Source organism: Zophobas morio, unplaced genomic scaffold (genome assembly GCF_036711695.1).
Source record: "Zophobas morio isolate AGI-343-1 ecotype UQ-CSIRO unplaced genomic scaffold, CSIRO_AGI_Zmor_V1 ptg000023l, whole genome shotgun sequence".
NCBI lineage: Eukaryota > Metazoa > Arthropoda > Insecta > Coleoptera > Tenebrionidae > Zophobas > Zophobas morio.
The window spans coordinates 11,000,756-11,021,991 of record NW_026972128.1 but is presented as its reverse complement, the minus strand read 5'-3'; the positions used below and the strand labels follow the sequence as shown (position 1 = coordinate 11,021,991).

At 31.4% G+C, this 21,236-nt stretch overlaps 2 protein-coding genes across 3 annotated transcripts in view; one reads left to right on the top strand and one right to left on the bottom strand.

The window, feature by feature from the left end:
* Positions 1-21,236, top strand: part of LOC135134691 (protein madd-4) — a 318,408-nt gene that overhangs the window by 171,795 nt on the left and 125,377 nt on the right. The window lies entirely within an intron of this gene.
* LOC135134618 (uncharacterized) lies at positions 10,519-13,062 on the bottom strand. Its single transcript, XM_064063340.1, has 6 exons — positions 12,855-13,062; positions 12,642-12,797; positions 11,602-11,709; positions 11,343-11,545; positions 10,678-10,837; positions 10,519-10,628 (listed from the first exon to the last, which is right to left on the bottom strand). The coding sequence occupies exons 1-6, from the start codon at positions 13,060-13,062 to the stop codon at positions 10,519-10,521; spliced, it is 945 nt and encodes a 314-aa protein (XP_063919410.1).

Below are 21,236 nucleotides of genomic sequence, written 5' to 3'. Positions count from 1 at the left end.
TTGTCGATTTCTGTTCAGCTTGTTCGAATGTCGGTTTTGGTGTTAACTTATACTTGTTTTGTACTTACACTTCGCTGTTAGTATACAATTATTGGATTTAATGGAAGTAGGGGGCGGATATTTTTACTCTCCGGTTATTAGATAGATAATCTCTGAAACTAATGGACTATATGTGATTTAAGAATATCGTAATTGTATAAAATAATATACCCCTACACTTGTGGTTTTTGAATCCGCCTGATTTGAATGAGTATGTCTCAGTTTACACATATTTTGGACGGTATTTGCAAAATTTGTGCAGCATCTGCAAAATTAGCAGAAACGATGGGCCAATAATAAATATTTTTCAGTGAATGATGTGTAATCATCAGCGAAGGAAAGTTTACTTATTCAGCTTTGGAGCGATGTATTTTGTGTTTGTTCCACCTTTCCAGCAGTTCAGAAGCAATTTCTGTTGATACAAGAGCAACTGAATGCTCGTGTGGGAAAGGAATTCTGCTTTCTCCGTGTGTCGGACACAACATTTCAGAATTCTTCACGTTCCAGATTAAGTTAATGGAGATATTCATCAGAGCAGCAGCCGCAGCAAGAAAATAAAATGATCTGCTTCCTCGTCGAGAAAATTGCTTCGATGTGCACACACCAAGAAATATTTATGGAAATGTGCCACAAAAACTTGCTTGATACCCGCGCGCTTGCACTGTAGTCGAGAAACATCAACAAACTGCAGTTTTAACCCAGTTAGCGCTTGATTCAGAGTTTGGAATAAATTAGGAGTAGACATACCGACAGCCGAGGATTCTCAAACTTCATCAAGTAGGATAAATATTGGCGGAATTATTCCGACAGGGTGAGCCTAGCACATTTTGTTGTGTTTGTTGGAGTGGCTGGCATTGCTTCCAGCGGTTGAGGTGTGAGCGAAAATGTTACAACCTGCGACGCTCCTGGATCATCCCTTTCCGGAAGCGAGAAAGCCACGGGATTATCGGGAATAGACGTGTCAGTAAGTTTTTACTTCTCACATTGCTGAGGGAATAGGGTCATTTGAACGAATCTTTAATTTAATGTTTTCGTGGTGTTTCACGAGTCGTAGGTTGTGAATATGAAAATTTACCATTACTTGGAGTTTTCCTTCTTTCTTTCTCTGTCTGCTGCTATTTTCTTAATTTGTTTGATATTTCCATTAGCTTCAATTATTTATCAATTATTTGCTGAAGTTGGCTTGCTGTACGAAGATGAAGTATACAAATGGAATGAAGAGGAAAATAATGTAGGAGCAGAACTTTAAGAGGATGTTGGTGTAACCAATGAGGCTACGAATGATATATATAAATATTTGATGGAAAAATTCGATGCGTGTTTGGAGAAACTAACAAAATAGAAGCCACCATAATAGGACTTTTTAACTTTAATTAAATTGTTGAATTTTTGGTTACTTGAAATGCGCTTAGAAAATGATTCATTAAACTTAATTTTCGAATCGAATACTTCGATACACCTTAAATTATTAGGTACAAGGCTAGCAAAAATTGCGAATTCATCGCCTCTAATAATCTGGTACATAAATTTTGTCTAAAATTATGCACCGTCACGTGCTCGTCTGCATGCACTTGCTTTTTAATAATCCACTTTTATTTATTTTGAAATTTACGTATACGGTTAGTTTAAGGAAAAAAAAATTGATTTATCAGTTTGCAGAAGCAATATTTATTTACTCGCTGTCTGGTCTTCGCAAAAACTTATTAAAACAAGTCTTATTTTTAAAAATTGCGTATCCAAGAGGCCTCGGAAAAACTAATATATCAAACCGTGTGTTCGTCTTTTATCGACTGGTTTAGGAGCCTCTCACCTTAACACCTCTGAAATTCTGTAAATACTGAAACGTTGTATTTTGTTTGTATTTCATTTAATAAATTTTGTTATTCAGTAAATATTGTTATATTGCACCAGAGAGAAAAGTAGATATACAGATTTTTTAATTATTCAGTGCGACTGTCCGCCTTTCGCTGTCTCGTGCGTGCAACGACATTTTACGACTTTGAAACATTTATGGCGTAAATGGGAACCGTTAAACTTTAAATGTAAAGCTACCGATCGAGTCGTAATTAATTTGGGTTTTAACTACATTGAAAATGATAATTTGAACGATGTTGATGATGGCTTTTGATTACAGTGGCTGGAAGCAGGACTCGTAAAATTTAGAATTTATGGATTTGGCGCGAGAATACGGGAAATATTCTGGTATATACATACCACTGACCATTTAGTGTGATGAGTTTGCTGGTGGTGGTAATTTTTATGGCGAGGGAGCGTATGTTGTACGGTTGATGCAAAAATATAAATCACGTTATCAAATTGGTTTTACTTTTTGACAGTTGGATAGAGAATTGTTGAGAATTTATTATACAAAACATCTCACAATAAATAGTTAATATATATTTAACGATCCTGATGGTCGTTACGAATAAAAATTAACAATTTTTTATTCTATTTTATTAAATGATGATTACAAGACTTGAAACTACTCTAAGTTCGAATATAATAAAATAACGTTAGACTTTTCTAAGTCCGGACAAAATATAAAAGTAAAATATTTTATGATAAGACGGGAACGGCGTTACGGTATGATTTGAGACTTTTGACTGCAGATCACGACTCGAATGTTGAATACTTGAGTGTCGAATACTTGAATGAATCTTCTGCTCGTTCTTCTCCCTTATATACTGAGGTTTGACCTCCTTTGGCGAAGATAAGCTGCACATGGGCTGATGTAAGAGCTTGCATCAGAATTACAGGTCAACCAAGGGTCGAGGGTTGATAAGGAGTACAAAACAAAGAAAGTTCATTGCTCTAAGACGAATGTGCGTTGCATCTAGAAGTAGGCCAGTGATAACGAGTGCGTTAGCCTCAGGGTTAGAGGTCACTTCGGCAGGGTTGATAACATAAGCGAAGAAAGTTCATTGATCGAAGACGAAATGCGGTGCATCGGGAACCAAGTCGAATAAAATGTTAATAATGGAGTCTTCGGACATAACACCTCCCTCCGTAAGTCTCTTCACTCCGAGAAGAGTATCATAGTCTTCATTTAGTTGAAATCGATGCCAGTGGGATGTCGCTTTGATGGACAATTTCTTCGGAGTGGTCATCGGTTTCGATATGAATTGACGATCTTCATGACACATTGGAGTAGATGAAGATTTGAGGACAGCAGAAACCTGGTTGTGGTGGACTGAAACCCGTGAAGTATCCAGTGGGATCTTTAAGTAGTCCAAATTTAAAACATGTTATATACAGGAGATATAATCACGATAGTGATCACATCGAAGGTCCTCAAATGTCGAATAAAACTGGATGACATCTTTCATTTGCTTGTAGCTTGGCCAAAACTTTGACTTCAGAAGATGGACTGTCATATAGGGATGGTATCATCTCCAAACATAGTAGGGTGTCCTCTCCAAGTTCTTTACATCGTTCTATACTGTTTATTTTCAAGTAGTGCCTATTATTCTCAGCTAATGCAACATATCTTGATTCCGAAATGATTGCATGAAAAATTATCTTTAAATGGAATCGAGTATAAAATAATGATAAACAGTATATTTTTCCTTTTGAACTAATGTAATCCTCAAAACAAAAACAATTCTTTTATTTGTTGGCTAAAAGCTTCTAAAGTTATTAAATCAAAAACGTTTGAAAGTTGTGAATATTCGCATCCAAAGTTGTAAATGTTGAGAAATTAAATTCAACTGATTCCAAGGAATTTCAGCTTTGATAATTGAAGGATGCAATATCTTTAGTTTATCAGAAGTAATACTTTCTAAAATGTCACATAATTCTGACTCAATTAACATAAGTGATTCAAGCAACTGTTCGTAAGTATGTACTTGAATATTGAAATGATAAGTAATGTCTACGATCTTATTGATTTCCTTTTGGACATTTTTTTTTTTGTTTTAAAGGTTCGTTCATCAATTCGCAACTTTTAGACAGTATAGTTAAATTTACTAATACTCGAAGTGGCTGCTTGTATTTGATTTCTTAAATATAAGGTTTCGCGATCGACCCTTTCTTATTTGTTTATCAATTAATCAATATATCCTCAAATTGCAGGATCAAGATTCCGTTTAATTGTTTTCCAAATTGCATCTAAACCGTGTAAAATTGATAAAATATTTTCGTTTTCTTAAAACGCTAAAACAAGCAAGTTTAAATTAATTTTCAATTATCGTTCATTATTCTGAACATTTGTTGGTGTAATGAAAGAAAACCAGTGGTGATTTTTGCAATAGCAAAAATTATTATCAATAATTCCTAATAAATCTGTAGGACTAATATCCAAAGTATCGATAGTTACTTTCAAATTATCCACTCGGTTCAAAGTTTCAGGCTTTATCATAAACATAAAATTTCTCTTAAATCTTGTAAAAATAACTGATGATAATGTCCTGTTGCAAACATGATTTACTTAAAAATAATTAAATAACTAATAACGATTTATTTTAATCAGCTCTTTAGTATAATGTTTTTTTTCCATCAGTAGTTTCAGTTTAAGATTTTTCTAATTCTCAATGTAAATAAAATTATTTCACTTGTTTTACAAACTCAATATTATGAAAATTATTCTTTAAAATATTTAAAACTACTTACAAGTTCAAATACAATAAATTTGAAATGAAATAAAATAAATAAAATTTTTTTTAATGATGCATTGCAATTCCATCAAGCAATATTCTTTTTGTACACATTATCCCTTTGTGTTTTTGTTTCTTTTCTATACTTACTAACTCTGGGAAATAAAGATTTTTTTATTTTTTTTGTAAGTTACTTCAAAGTAAAAGGAACTAAACTTATTTTAGTTAAGTAGATTTACAAAATGCCAAGTTTAACTTTACATGATACATAGTAATATTTTCCTTCCCAAAGATCGTTAACATTTTCTTTTTCTGAATCTTCTAAGAAATATTTCAATTTTTCAAAAATAATTGTAAATCAATAACAGTAAAAGTAAATACTAGAATTTAAATAGAGCTTTCGACAGTTTTCTTAATTTTCATGATTTAAAATTTTGAAATGGTAACTGTAGCTTTAATGATTTATTATAGTGCTATAAAAAAGATCTTTTGTGTATACGTTATTTGTTTACTTTTTTTTTATGCTTAATACACCAAGAAATATTTGATTTTTTTTTTTGTTAATCGTAAATTACCTGAAAGTAAAAGGAAGTAAATTTGTTCTCTTAACTTCACTTCTTAGAGTTATGAAATAACGAGTTTAATTTCAATGTGATTAATTATATTGTCATCAAACAATACTTTCTTTACCCAAAGCTTTTCTTTTTATTTTAATACTTCAATAATTATTTTAGTTTTTCAAATAAGTATAATTGTAAATTATTAATCGTGAAAGTAAATACTAAAATTTAAATACAGTTATAATTTTATTAATTACAAAAATGTTTACCAAAAAGAAAATAATGATAGATAAATAATTAACGTTGTTTAAACCTTTTGTGTGTATTTATTTTTTCTATTTTTTTTTTATGTTTTATAATATTTAATTAATATAAGCTAGTACTTTCACTTAGGAATTTATTTTCCTTTTGAGAACTGAAACGTCTATTATACGTTGAATAAAAATTAGAACAAAATCTATCTTTGTTTAAATAAGAGCTTTTGTTATAAATCTGTTGATCTTTTCTTACATTGTTGCTCGAAAATAAGTTTCTATTTAGAAACGATTGTTTAGATCTAAAATTTGTTCCATAAGACCTGTTGTCTATTTCAGTTGCATAATTTGGGTAAAAATCTTTCGTAAAATTAAAATTATTCTTTTTATTCCTGTAATTATTACTTTCCGTTGATCTCAAATAAGTAAGTTTATTAAACGATTGGTTTTTAGTCTGAGAGCGATTGAGATTTATAAACTTATTTTGATCATTATTACTCTGCTTTCGTGTAATGTAATGTACATTTATAGGTGAAACAGAATTAAAGCTATTATTAGCATTATAATAGAAGTTACGATTTTTATTCATATAAGCTTTTTTGGATTTAAAATCATTATAAGGATTTCCTGTTAAATTCTTAAAATTATTCTTTCTGTGGAAATAGTTATTATATTTTTGTGGTTTAAAATCGTTATAAGTTTTATTTCTATAATTATAACACGTAGTAGGTTCCACAACTTGAGATAGATTTGGAAAACGTTTGTTTTCTCTATAGATTCGGTTTGATCTGAAATATTCATTAGAATGAGGTTTGCGCACTTGCGACTTAAAATAATTCGCAGAATTTTTATCATTTTGAGTAGTAAAGCTTTTTCTCGAATTTCGAGGTTTTTCGTGATGTAAAACATTTTTCTTTGTTTGTGTTTCACAATAAACTAATAACGGAATATCTTTAAAATTAGTTTTTAGAACATTATTCTTAAAGTCAACGACACAATCGTATGAGGTGAGAAAATCTAAACCTAAAATTGCGTCAAATGCGATTTTTAAATTGGCGATGTACATTTTAAACTCAGTATTTGTTTCATCGAATTTTTTATAAAAACTTTTGGTGATATGAATAGGTTTTGGAGCAATTCCTTGAATTTTAAAATGTTCATTTAGTCTTGAAACGTTACTAGGTACAGAACTTGATTTCATTATTGATAATGCGGCTCCAGAATCGATTAAATATGTCTTGTTATCGTCATCTACAATGTACATTAGTTTTGAACTATTTTCGTTCATTAAATTGTAACTTAAAATTTCATTAAGACTTTGATGCACTTTAGATGGTTTATTTTTACCTTTAGATTTATTGTACATCGAATTACTGGAAAGATTTAAATAATTAATCTGATTATTTTCATTTGTTCGCTGATTTGTATAAAAGTCTCGTTTTTTATTTTGATTCAAGTCTCGACAATTTTCTGTGTTAGTGAAATTATTTTGTTGTAAAGTATTTGCATTAAAATTTTTATTTTGCGTACTTCGTGTTTCTGGTTGGTTTAATTCATTTCGTATACGTTTATAACAAGATCCGATCATATGTCCTGGTTTCTTACAGTACGAGCAAGCTTTTATAGTTGTTGCAGAAGAAGAGTGATAATTTTCTTTCGGTACTATTTTATTATTTACCGATTTTTGTAGTGATGGTTTTAGTGATCTAAAAGTTTTTAAGTAAGAGATATTTTCTTCTTCAATTAGAAATTGTTCGGCTTGTTCGAGACAGTTAGGTTTTTGTGAACGTAAAATACTACCAAGAGGTTCGGATAGACCGGCTAAAAATGTTTTTAAAGCTATTTTTTCGTGTGATGCATTTAATGCGTTTCGGGATGCATCATTTAATTCATTATTTAGTGCGACACTGCTACGAATTTTTGTAAGAAGGTCTTCAATACGCTGCACAAAATTTCTTGGAAGTTCGTTTGGGTTTTGATAACAAGAAGTCAAATCACGAAGTAACCCCTCGGTATCTCTACAGTCACCATAATGACCTATTAATAGTTGTCTAATATCTTCCCAATTATTAAGTTGCCTTGATGAAATAAATTTTCTCGCGCTACTGGTTAATTTACTTTTTACAACAAAAAGTAGTGCGTTTCTGTGCTCGTCTTGTACATTTTCAAATGCGAAATTTACCGCTTCAATAAAGTCGTACAAAGTTGCTTGTTCTCCGTCATAAGTTGGTATTAATTCTTTTAAATCTTTTAGAGTAAAATCTGCCATTTTTCTTTTTGTAATTAAATTAACTTAAATATAAAGAAAGGCAAGAATTATTTCTTTAAATTGAGAAAAATTGAAGAATAACAAGGAATTTTTGAGTAAATCGAATAAATGCAAAAATACGAAATATGTTGCAAAAAACCAAAAATAAGAGACAAATACTACTTACAGTAATAGATAGATGCTCTTCATTAAACCTGGAATCCGGAAAATGAAAACCCTAGATACCAGTCTTCTTTGGGATTTTCGAAAATTCTTTCTTCAATTTCGCCTTTTCTTCGCTTTCTTTCTGGATAGTGTTCAAGAATCTTCTCGCTGCTTCTTCCAGATGATGAACTACGTCGAATAGGTTCGTTTCTCGCTTAAATTCGAGTTTGCGAATTTTTCGCGACTTGCAAAATTTTTGCAAATGTTACCGACTGCGCCACTTTAACGATCCTGATGGTCGTTACGAATAAAAATTAACAATTTTTTATTCTATTTTATTAAATGATGATTACAAGACTTGAAACTACTCTAAGTTCGAATATAATAAAATAACGTTAGACTTTTCTAAGTCCGGACAAAATATAAAAGTAAAATATTTTATGATAAGACGGGAACGGCGTTACGGTATGATTTGAGACTTTTGACTGCAGATCACGACTCGAATGTTGAATACTTGAGTGTCGAATACTTGAATGAATCTTCTGCTCGTTCTTCTCCCTTATATACTGAGGTTTGACCTCCTTTGGCGAAGATAAGCTGCACATGGGCTGATGTAAGAGCTTGCATCAGAATTACAGGTCAACCAAGGGTCGAGGGTTGATAAGGAGTACAAAACAAAGAAAGTTCATTGCTCTAAGACGAATGTGCGTTGCATCTAGAAGTAGGCCAGTGATAACGAGTGCGTTAGCCTCAGGGTTAGAGGTCACTTCGGCAGGGTTGATAACATAAGCGAAGAAAGTTCATTGATCGAAGACGAAATGCGGTGCATCGGGAACCAAGTCGAATAAAATGTTAATAATGGAGTCTTCGGACATAACATATATAATACACTGTCAGACAAAAAAACTCGGACGCTAGAAAAAATTATAACACTAAACATTAGCGTCAATTTCCAAATATTCAAGTGTCAGGGTTTTTTTGTAGGGCAGTGTATTATATAATATTATTTATTTTACTCTACACGACCGCTCCTTGAAAGAAACTTCATGATGGAAAATATAAATCATAATGTATAAATCAAACTACACTTTTTTTAAATGTCATTTGCCAAAATCTGTCTTATTTTAGCAAGTACTAGCCCCGCCCACCCGCCCTCTCTTTTCTTAGAGAGTATTTCATTTGCCAAAATCAGTCTTATCTAAGCAAATACTAGCCCCACCCACCCACCCGTTCTTTTTTTTAGAAGATATGTCATTTGCTAAAAGCAGTATTATTTTAAGAACTACTAAAAAAAATTAAAGATGAAAAATAACAGCTTGTTTTATTAATAATAATGCACAACGATTAATGACTAGTGGGTTATTATCCTAAAAAAAATAAAAGATGGATTTTAGTCAGCATCGTTTCTAAGAAATCAGAAAGTAAGCCGGAGGTATTCACGCATTAGGTGCGTGCAGTGTTGCCAATGTTACTTTTATAAAATTACGGTTTTTTGTCTACATCATAAAGGACTTTTTAATTATTTTTTTGGGACTTCTGAAACCCCTGTACATAACGTACTGAAGAGTTAAACGTTAATCAAAATTTAGCACAACAATTTGATGGCGTCATCTCAAAGAATTCTATGTTAAAATTATTTAAATGTTATTCAACAATATACTTCTGTACTTATGGCATATGAAACAGCTTCGAGTTTTTCCCTAAACGTCCAAATTTTCGCAAACATATTTGCGAAGTATAATAACATTTTATTACTAACATGGAAGACAACGCTTTGTGGAGTTATTTGGGAGGACGCAAGAGATGCAAAACTTAGCCGTTTATTTTTTTTTCTTTTGTGCATAGATAGTACTAGTCGTATTATCTCTTTATTTAAAATTGATAAAATTGGAAAGTTAATATTCAGAACATTTTGTTCGCTTGTGGCTTAATTAATAATTTTAGTTCTCTGTTTTGGGCCCACAAACTCATTCAAATCAAATTAATTTCTACGTGACATTCTTTCGATGTATGCAATCACTTAAATTTAAGCTTGTTATTAAAGCTCAGTGGACATTTTTTCCTTTTGGTTACCCCCAGTAAACACAGTTACATTATAGCGACTTCTATGTCATGTTAATGTAGTTACGAACTTGTACCATGTTACATCCCACACTGCGCCCATGTGCGCTCCCTGTGCTGTGTAATGTAATCAACATGCTAACATTTTTGGTACATGTTGACTATATACCGTCTGTGACGTACTGGGGACATCAACATTATTTCAGACTAAAGACGTTCTCTCAGTACATCGTTGTAGCGTTAGATTAGTACATCGCCAGATTCTCTACATTTTAATGTATCATTTACGTTTCGTTTAAATGTCAGTATAACGTATTAAATTGATATACACGTTGCGTATACATCACTACGTCGTAAACATGTAACTGCCAGTATATTTTATTAACATGATGCATGCGACGTGAATAGGCATGACAAAAAACCCAGCTATTAATAATGCTATTTAAATGTATCACTTAAGGGTATGGGATGGGAACATTGATGAAGTTAATGAAACTTAATTCAGATAAACCATAATTTTATTTAAATTTGGAAAAAAATATAATATATAATTTAATTCTAATACAACACATATATTTTATTAAAAAACCACTGAAACTTCAATTCGTAGCTTTTTCCCTCTTTAAACGTTGCTTGGAATGACGTATCCACTCTGAGCAGCATTGCTCCACTTCTTTTTCTCTTACAGAATGGGCCTTCAGTATAATTTCTTCAAAAATAAAAATTAGAACAATTATATTTATTGCAATAAAATATACCTTTCACGATATTTATCGCCTTCGTCTCTGCTAGTCTGAAATTTCCCCGCTGACCCAGCCATGACCAATTAGTTGCAAATTCGTTAGAAAATATTTTTTTTAAAACACGTCCCACATTATCCTTGTACCCATTACCACCTATCTGGGACAACAGTCTTTTCTGAAACAAGAAAAATTGTATATTTTATGTGCATTCACCAGGTCACTTTGAAATAAATTCGGAAAAAAAAAATTACAACATCATCACCTTATCTACCGAACATTTTGTATTAATTCTAATGTAGGGGGAGGAGGGTTAAATCCCAAAATCCACATCAATACAAAGCAAAAAAATTGGTATGTCACCATGAGAATTGAATAAATCAGCATTATTAACATTTACACATGTTCTCTAGACCAGCAATTTAAAAAACAAGACCTTCCAAATGCTTTAATTGTGCGTGAAATTTAATGGAGTTTTTCCAAATCTATTTAAAAGAGACCGTGTATGTATAACATATAGGTTGATTCATGTACACCATGAGACTGTTGTGCAGTCCACTATGTGTGTACCATATTTAGAGGGTTGCCAAAGTCTCCTAGTCTTACAGGAATCTATCCCTATAGAATGACCAATATTTTATTATATTGCATATTTATATGAATTTATGGATTATGTAACTTACAAAGAAATCTGCTTTTTCTGGCAGACAAAGATAATCTTCTAATTCATCAAAGTCTGTTTTGTTTTTTATTGGTAGCATATCATCTATTTCTGTTTTTTCCTCATTTGTCAGATTCGATGACCTTTCCATGTTGAATACTTTATCACCAATTTCTTTCAGCATTTCTTTTATCTCACACATGTTCTTTTGTATTTGTTCCAATGCTAAAAATAAAATTATTTTCATAAGCATTAGTTCCTCAAAAATTGCAGCAACATACCTATGCAACATTTCTCGTAAGGAGCCTCAGTTGGAGGAACAATTACTGTAAATTCTTCAAAGTCGACGGGTGTATCTTCATTGATTGGTGGTGGTATTTCCAGTTCCTCTGAAAAAATTGCTTTTGTTATCTAGGTAGTCATTCATATACAGTATGTCCCTGGATTGAGTTCACAAGAGGAAAAAAAAATGTATTTTCTGTTTTACAAAAAAATTACATATGAATAACATTTTTTGCTTATTTCAAAACGAATAAATCTGCAATTAAAATTTTAATATTATCAGGTTGTGTCCTTGAAATCGAAAAAAACCAAAGTAACGAAGAACTTGAAGTATGAAAAAATTAATTTTAAGAGTACAGACCAGGAATATTGAAGTTTTAATTGCAGATTTATTCGTTTTGAATTAAGCAAAAAATGTTATTCCTATGTCATTTTTTTGTAAAATAGAAAATACATTTTTTTTTTCCTCTTGTGAACTCAATCCGGGGACATAGTGTATATTTGCATGAAATATGAATACTTAATTTGTAATTATCTACGAATAGTAATACAAGATTTTTTTATAATAATTCAGTATCAAAAATTTTGTACCGCTAAAGATTTTGCATGTGAAAAAGTAGAGTTCGCTATCAAATAAAATTATGAAGGAAATCTTGAAAACGTTTATAGTGCAAGAATCTGTTAATACGAAAATGTAAATGTGGATACAAAAAAAGAATAGTATGTGACTTTTTAAAATTCTTTTTGCAATTTACCACCATAATTACTTAGATAATAGAATCTAAGATAATAAACCATAACTTGTTGTTCAATTGTGTATTCTATAATTGGGGCTTGCTCTGTGAAATATTTTCTACTAATAATAATATTATTAATAATAATAAAAAGCGGCATTCAATTTTCTTGTAATTATAGCAAAGCTTATTTTTAAAACTTCAATAGGAACCTGAACAATGATTGTTATACCAACAGCAGCATTTAAATAAAATTTAAATTTATCACAAAAAACTCTAAATACGCCATTTTGGTTATAACTTGCCTTGTGTTTCAGAATCGGTTTCTGCATCAGATATTTCTGCATTGACATTATGTACTTGAGCTTTGGTTGCTTGTTTTGTATTTATAATGTCTCCATCGCTTTCGTCTGTAGTGTACATAATCACACTTGCTTCGTGTCTTGCCTTCTCGTAAGTATCTGTAAACACAAATGATGCAAATGATACAAATATTAGATATTTTTTAACAAACTTACCGACGTATCCTTCAATTTTGACGACGGGACTTCTTTTCCAAGTTTCTTTATTTGGTTGTTTATTGTTGTATATATAATGGGTACTATTTTTCGTTGAAGGCCACCAGCAAGTCTTGCGGTCCTTGGATAACCAGATGACAGGAACTTCAGAGACAGATCCATCTTCAAACCTAACTACCGCATATCCAGTCGAAGATAATACTTCCATATTTTTTTTCTAAACCGATAATATTATTTATAAACAAAATTGTGGTTTTAAAGAAACAAATAATGCAATAGCAACATATTGTCATAATAAAACTAATGTGAAATCTCAATAACAGCAACAAGAACGAAAACAAAGTGTCATGTGATTTTTCACATAAAAATTTGATCTAAAGTTAGAACTCCTAAAAAATAAAATAACAACCGCCGTAGTATTTTTACTTCCCAACTATAATTATGTAAGCGTGTACCAAATTTTAGCAGCTTGCCAATGTAAATAAGAACGTCAGATAGAGCCGTAAATTTTGGCTGAAACACCCTATACCTAAACTAATGTATAGTACAAGATCACTATTTCATATTATTTATGAACGAGGGAAACTATTGCAAACAGTGATTCAACCATTAAAGGAAGTTTTAAACACTTAGTTTTAACTTCACTTAAAGAAATAATTGTTGTATTTTCTTCAAAATTCTTTTCATTTATTAAATAAAAACCAAATTGGCTAGATTCGGAGGGATATCTGAAAAGTGAACTGGTGGCCATATTTTTTTTTCCTTTAATAAAAATTTCATCATTTGATAAATAAAATTCATTTATTTTACAAATCGAACCAGCAACTGTTTCAATGTAACAATTAATACTGTTGTTTGACAAAACAAAATTTTTTGTAGCAATTTTTGCTATAACGGTTTTGTCGCCTTTTTCATAGTGAATAATAGGATAGTCTGTTCTCTTAAAGCTTGTTGGTACACCCTCTTGTTCTAAAATTCGGTTGTATATTTGTCTTAATGGGTTTCGGCCAATTTTTATTTTGTTTTTAATAAATTGCATGTAATTTTCAAATTTGAATGCGCTGAAATTATCTAAAGGGCCAAACTTTTTTACATCATCCGCTAGGTGAATTAGGTTGTGTACATTATAAACTAAATATTCTTTACCATATAAAATCGAAAAATTCTTTACAAAACATCTAAGCAAAGAATTTGCGTAATTGTTATGTGTGAAGCACTTCTTTGCATCCAATAAAATTCTCGTGGCTACACTTAAAAGCAAAAAGTGTTCATAATAGGTTGTTGGTAAAATCTCTTTTAAAACAATTGGACCTGTATATAAAAGAAATTGCCTGAACTCGGTTGCTTTCCAACGTTCAAATTCTCGAATACTTCGTGGTTTTCTAGAAAATTCACAGATTATTTTGGATTTAATGGAATTAAAATAATTGTCAATTTTGTTAACTGTTACTGAATTAAATTTTAATTTCTTTTTATGAATAGGTGGCGTGGAAATCCAGAAACGAATAAGCCTTTTTGTAACTCCTAAACAAATTAAATGCATATAATCTATAGGTATTTGAGAAACCATTCCTAAATTTAAATTTTCCAAAAGAGATGTATTTTTATGGTGTTCTTGAAATGTTTTCATTTGAAAATCGTCGTCAGTACGTAATGGTGCATTTAATTCGGGAAATGTCATGCGATAATTTATTCTTACTCCTTTTTGTACGCACTTAGAACAACCATAATACGACATATGAGGTACAGTTTCTGTAACAAAAGCTTTTGCGGGTGCGTCGCAAATGACAGCATTTATCGAAACGTGTATATTTTTTCCTTGAAAAAAAATTCCGTTTTGCAGTACATCCGATGCTTCATTTACAAAATCCTGAAGGAGTTCATGACTAGTTTTAGGTTTACTAAAACCATGAAAAATACCTATTATAAATGGTTTAGTGTAAAAATCGCAAACAATTGCTCCTAATATAGACCAAAACTGACTACCCGAACTTTTTGCAAGAGGGAGACCATCAATATTTAAGTTTACTTTGATACTTGTTGGAGGTTTATCGTAATATACGGACAATGAATTACTAAGACCCTTCGCAAAGCCAAATATAGCAAATTTACCCGAATCTACTTTTTTTATTAAGTTTTGGTATCGTACGCTTCTTGGAGTTTTCATGAATGATCTTGCGTCTGTAGGTAAATGTTCTAAACCATTAATTGATTTTAATATGCTCAACAAACTATTTAAGGCTGACTGAGATATATTGAACTTTAATTTCCAATTACGAAGTTTTTCTATAAAGGAAACGTTTACTGCGTTGTTACGAGTATTATTAATGTCATAGGTGCTGTGACTATTTAACACTGAATCTGCAACACTTTCCACATTTTTAAAAGTCATATTATCGTGATTATTTGCATTGATATGGGTGGCAGTAATATTGCTATCAAGAATGTTACAATTGCCAATAGTAGACTCTTTATTGTTAGAGTTATTGATGCTGTTACTGATCAACACTGAATCTATAACACTCTCCGCGTTTTCAAAAGTAATATTATCGTTGTCTTTTTTATGAATTGTTTGTAACACATTATTCTCTTTCATAAAATTTTTATAATGTTGTAATCTACGGTATTTCTGTGTGTTTGATAAAGTACTAAATGGTTTTAAATTTGTTTTAGACATTTCTTGAACTGTCAATTTTTGGCCTTGAAATTAAAAATAACAACAAAAATTAAAATTATGAAGTTATTAAATATCAACTTACCGTGTGTAAATAGCGACGACACTGAAGTACAGAAATTTTCACAAAACTGCACTACAAATACAGTGTGTAACGAAAACACGAGAGAGCTTGCAGAACTTTCGGAGGTTGAACGTTGAAAACCAAGTGAACGATTTCGAAATTTTACAAAGCTTCACCGGGAAATGGAAGTGCAATAACCATAAATACCGAAAACAATTCATGGGACAATCCGGACTGCTCGCCCCAAACATCTGGTGCGGTAAATATGGAAGAGCCTTATTATTTCATTAGATGAAATAAATTTAATACTTAAATAATAAAATGAATATTTTTCTTTGTTTCGTTTTATGTAGTAGGGGATGAGTGATAGAGGTGATATCCCAGGGTCGATTCCAACAACGTCTTTATAAAATCCAACGAATTAAGTCTTCACAAACTTGTCGCCGGTCGCGGTTCATCTTTCAACGACCACAATTGAGAAGGAATTTTTATGACTTTGTTTTTCTATTTGCGTCCGCAGCAAACCACCATACCCTCAACCCCAGATGGTCTGTACTTACAATAACACTTTTACTTTTAGAATCATTGAGTTTTCAGAATTAGTTATGTGTATAAGAAATTATTAGAACAGGAAAAAAATGATCATAAACCATATTTGTAATAGGTAAAGATTTTGTCTTATTTGTTTTCAATATATTTTATATGTGATTAAATTTGGAGTGACAGCTTAGGCAGAGATATAGGTTGGACAATAATGCCTCATTAAGTTATCACCTACTTATACATTCTATCATTAAATTGTAGTTTTTCGTGTTAAGATGGGGGCATTTTCTAACTCTCAGTATAGACCATATGCATTAATAAGTTAATCTCTTAATGTTCAGTTATAAAAAGCGGAGTTCATTATGTACGTACAACAACAAAATTATTTAATATTACAATTAGTAATTATATGACGAATGGTATCAAAAATCTTTATGACCAACTAATTCACTATTGAATTCGTGTAACGTGATGCAAGATTTAAAACAATGATTTAAAACAATTAAGAAATTTCTTTTTTTAAGATTTTTAATCTTTTGTTTATATGTACTTCTTGCAACCTAGACAAAAATAATAAATATAATCTATGTATGTTTGTGAAAGTTTTTTTTTTGTGTTACCATGTCAGAAGCATCAATTTTCGATTTCAGATGTCCTGCATTATCTAAAATGAACAGGATAAAAAGAAAAACACGAACTAAAGGTATAAAATAAAACTAGTATCGCAGAATGATTTGGTTTATGAAGGAGTGTTCGTTTCCCGTGTTATATATAGCTAGAAAAATGCGAGCAACGTTTGAAAAATTTAATTTCAGATTAAATATTTAGGACTATTTATTAAAAAAATGCGAGTGACACAGTCTGGACATACGCACAAAATTTTTCTGAAATGTGCGCATATATACATATAATATACCCAAAAAGGCTGAAATATGCATATATATTTTTACAAATGATGCACTGTTTTCAACTCATTACGATTACGTGAAAAAAAGTATTACTTTCATTAAGAGTGTATTTAAAAGTGAAAAAAACAAAGAATGTATTTTTTAATAAATCTACTGCAAAAAATATATAAAATATTAATTAGTTTTGGAAATTATCTCGCTGTATGCTTTGGAGAAAATGTTTTTGTCAGTATAAATTATGTTCGGATTATCTTTAATCGATGACAAAACCACGGAAGTTTTCTCTCTCTCGTTTTTTTGGACATTCACGCTTTTTATAAGACGCTTACATACGAAAGAATGAATCATTTACTTATATCATATTCTTTTCGCTAAAGTACAACCTACATACCAACTCATACTTTTACGCCTTTGGATAAACCAGATCGTAAAAATATTAGTCTTGACCCATCTTGAAGCGGGTAAAACCAAGTTATTAACATGCAACGTAAATGACCGCAATAAATGTAAATAGGTACAGACTACCGAAAGTAATCCTATATTATTATCAGTAGGCGGAAATTTATCTTAAGAATGCAATTCCCCAGTTGAAGCAAGGTGTGTTTTACGGCGAGTAGCGGGGACGCTTTGATCTGGTCCACAAGGTCGTAGCCAGCGCGTGGCTAGGAGTGTTTACAGCTTGTTAAAAAACTACTTCTATATTACTATATTACTTCAAAAAACAATACTCGATGCCCTTTTTAATTTTTCAAACACAGGACCACAGATTTGTGATCTTGAAATGTTATATTATGTTGGTATAATCCAAAAGAAAAATATATTTGTAATCAAACTATCGCCACGACAGCACTGGATCTAGCGTATGAAACACAATTCCGCCCGTTGATTATTGTACACTGACCGGCAAAAAAAACCGGCCACCCTGAAAATTTTCGCAAAATCACTTTAAGGTGATGTTACCGGTTTAGTTTTCAGTGAATTTACAGTAGATTTTGTTTCACAAATATTAGACAACTAGTTGGAATCTGAACCCAATTTTTTTTTACAATATCTTTGATATGCTATTAGTGCCCGGAATTTATAAAATTGGAGAAAAAATGACTTGTTTTGCTCTAATAAAATCGCAAATATGCTCAAAATCACACTAATATTAGGTCTGACTGTGCCGACCATAGTTATAAAATTCACATTAAAGTAAGTCATGGACATTCTTTGAAGTGTTTACTACAATATTTCAAAAAAAAAAAATCTCGATCTATAAAACTTCATAATTTTGGTTTAAAACTGATCATGTTTGAAGCTTGATTTTATCCGTTCTATTTATTTCTCTTACTGCGGTCTCTTTCGGATCGGGCTATAACACCCACAGAACGTTCTTGGACCGATGGGATAATTTATTACTTCCGACATCTTTTCGGTGACAAATTTAATCTTTGCATAAATTTATTCATACACTGAAGTTACACGAGTTCACTAACTACACGTTAGTGAACTCGTGACCACTGAAATATATAAAGAGTAAATTTTGAAATGGGACGAAAGTCGAAGATTCCACTTTCAAAGCCACGAAAAAGTGGAAAAAACTTTTATCAGAATTATTATGTCAAAAACCTACTAAAACTACAGACAAAAAATGCAGTTTAATCATCATTTGATTAGTTTTACTATTATTATGCTTTTATTCTCGAATTTCTGTACATATAAATATTATTGTTTTTTAGATCCGCCGCTGTTTTTATACACTTACATAAAGTGTAAGTCAATGTTACTAATAGAAATTTTATTATTGTTACTTTATATGATCACCAATCTTATTGCTTCTAGGCTTTTTGTCAAAGATCAAAGTGTATTACCTGCCACAAATCTTTTTAAGTGTTGCGAAAGTGATTATTTTGTGTCCGAAAAATAACTGCATTTATAATTTTTTGGCTGAGTGCGTTTTATGTTGTAAATCAATCAGTTTCCCAATTAGATTATAATTGCTTGGACTTACTATTTGTTGTCTTAATTTTTCGAAGTACATTTTTGTACACATTCAGATTTTTATTTCTTATTAATTTCTTGTGGTCATTTTTATAAATTCGTATATGAAAATTGAACTGTTGACGAACGAAAATCGAACAATAATCCACGACAAGCGGGTGCCGAACTGTTACCAGAGATTATGGGTGTCATAAATTACACCCCAGTTTTCCTGAGTTTCAACCAGCTTACCACTACTTCTCGTCTTTATTTTTCTACACGCAAGCTTCTTGTGAAGACAATAACACGGCAAAATTAAAAATCCGACAGTTTTCTTTTAGCAAACATCCCCTTAAAAATTATTAATTCAACTAGTGATCGTTATTTTATTAAAGAACCATTCAGTATTGACACATGTTGTACAAATTAGCAAAAAAAGAAGACATAAAAACGCAGAATTAAATTTAATTTAACAAAATAACAGAAACAGACCAAGTACGATATCATCTTAATTAAAACAATAAAGAAGGCTGTTGTTGTAAACAGTGTTTTTCATCATTTGATTATAAATTTGGCAGTTAATAAACGTTTTCACGCGAAAACAATGGACCTATCTACTGAATAGTCGTAAACACGAACAGACCGAGGATTACTGCATGTTAGTAAGAGACAGAGGTTTGCGCATAACTTCTTGGGTACAGCCAACATCTTTACCACAATTTTTAAAACAGCGAATCAACATCGTGCAATTTAAAACGCTCGGTGGCGCTCGGCATCCTCGAGAGTCGTATCGGTTTGTCTTGCAATTCTTTGACATGATGAACGTAAACAAACAACTCCAGCACACCTGCGCCATCTGCCATGTTATATCCGAGACCGCTGCCTGTCTCGTTCATTGTCAGACTTTTGAATTACGCGGTAACTTGACACATGATGACAGTGCATGCTATATTAGGGTGTATCTTTTACGACTGTTCAGTAGATAGGTCCATTCCGTTAACTCTTAAGGCTCCACCACACCTAGGGTTGCCAGATTTTTTCAGAAGGTATATATGAGTTCCATGGAAAAATATATATGAGATCAGTTAAAAATATATGAGACGTTTTAGGCCGAGTTTACAGAAGCTCGAATTAATATTTAATTTAATCGCGTCTCTAATTTGACGTTTCTGCACCACTTTTTTGTCATGATTCAGCCGACAACTTTGCATACATGTTAGACAGTAGACTCTGAATTATTGGAATTCGAATTTAAGTTTCTGCGTCTAAAGTGCAGAGTACAGAATTCGAAATGGCGGTTAAAATGAAAATATATGAGATTATCTCATATATTTAATACTTGGTATGAGGTATGAGATTTTCTTTAAATATCTAATACTCATACCAAATATATGAGATCTGGCAACCCTAACCACACCTCAAGAAAATTTCTATTTTAAAAGATATGCAACTTGTAAAACACCCATGCTACCTCGTATGACAACTGCCACTCATCTCTAAGGGTTAAAACCGTTCACTTCGTTTACAATAACTAATTTTATTACTGCTATTGTCAGCGGGGGAAGCAGAGTAAGGAACTAAAATATTTATCTACTATGAAAGAAAACAAACAATATTTCTTAGCTTACGTTCGAGAAGTAAAAACGCAAAAACACGTCTACTGGTATATAAAAACTGCCATTTTGTAATATTAGTTTCAAAAGTTTTGAGCGACATTTGACAGGTGTATGACGTCATCGATAATTTTTTAAATTGCACCTCCTACTTTTTTTTTTAGCATAAAGTCCCTTGAAAGAGAATTTTTGATATGCGGTTTAACCTAATTTACTGTCATAAGAAATGAAAAAAGCCAAATGTGTGTTTTAAAATAAATTAATATAATCATTGTCAGAGACTGTTGAGATCTTTACTCGCAATACACACAACAAAAAAATGCTTGTTCAAATATATAATGCCGACCATAACTCTTACTCTTATTTTTAAATTCCTGTTTCCATAAAAATTCGTACGCATTGGGCATATTCTGTAAGTAGATAGAAAAGTAAAATTAAATTTCCAAGAATATTTTATTGTAGGTACGAAAGTACGTTATTGTGAGTATTTCTTAGTAATCTTGGAATTTTTCAACCCAAAATCTTAGAAATTTAGGTAGGTACATAACTAGTTACTTCTCGGAATGTATTTTGAATGAAGCAAATTGGTCGAAGGTTATTTCGACAGAACTTCTCTCG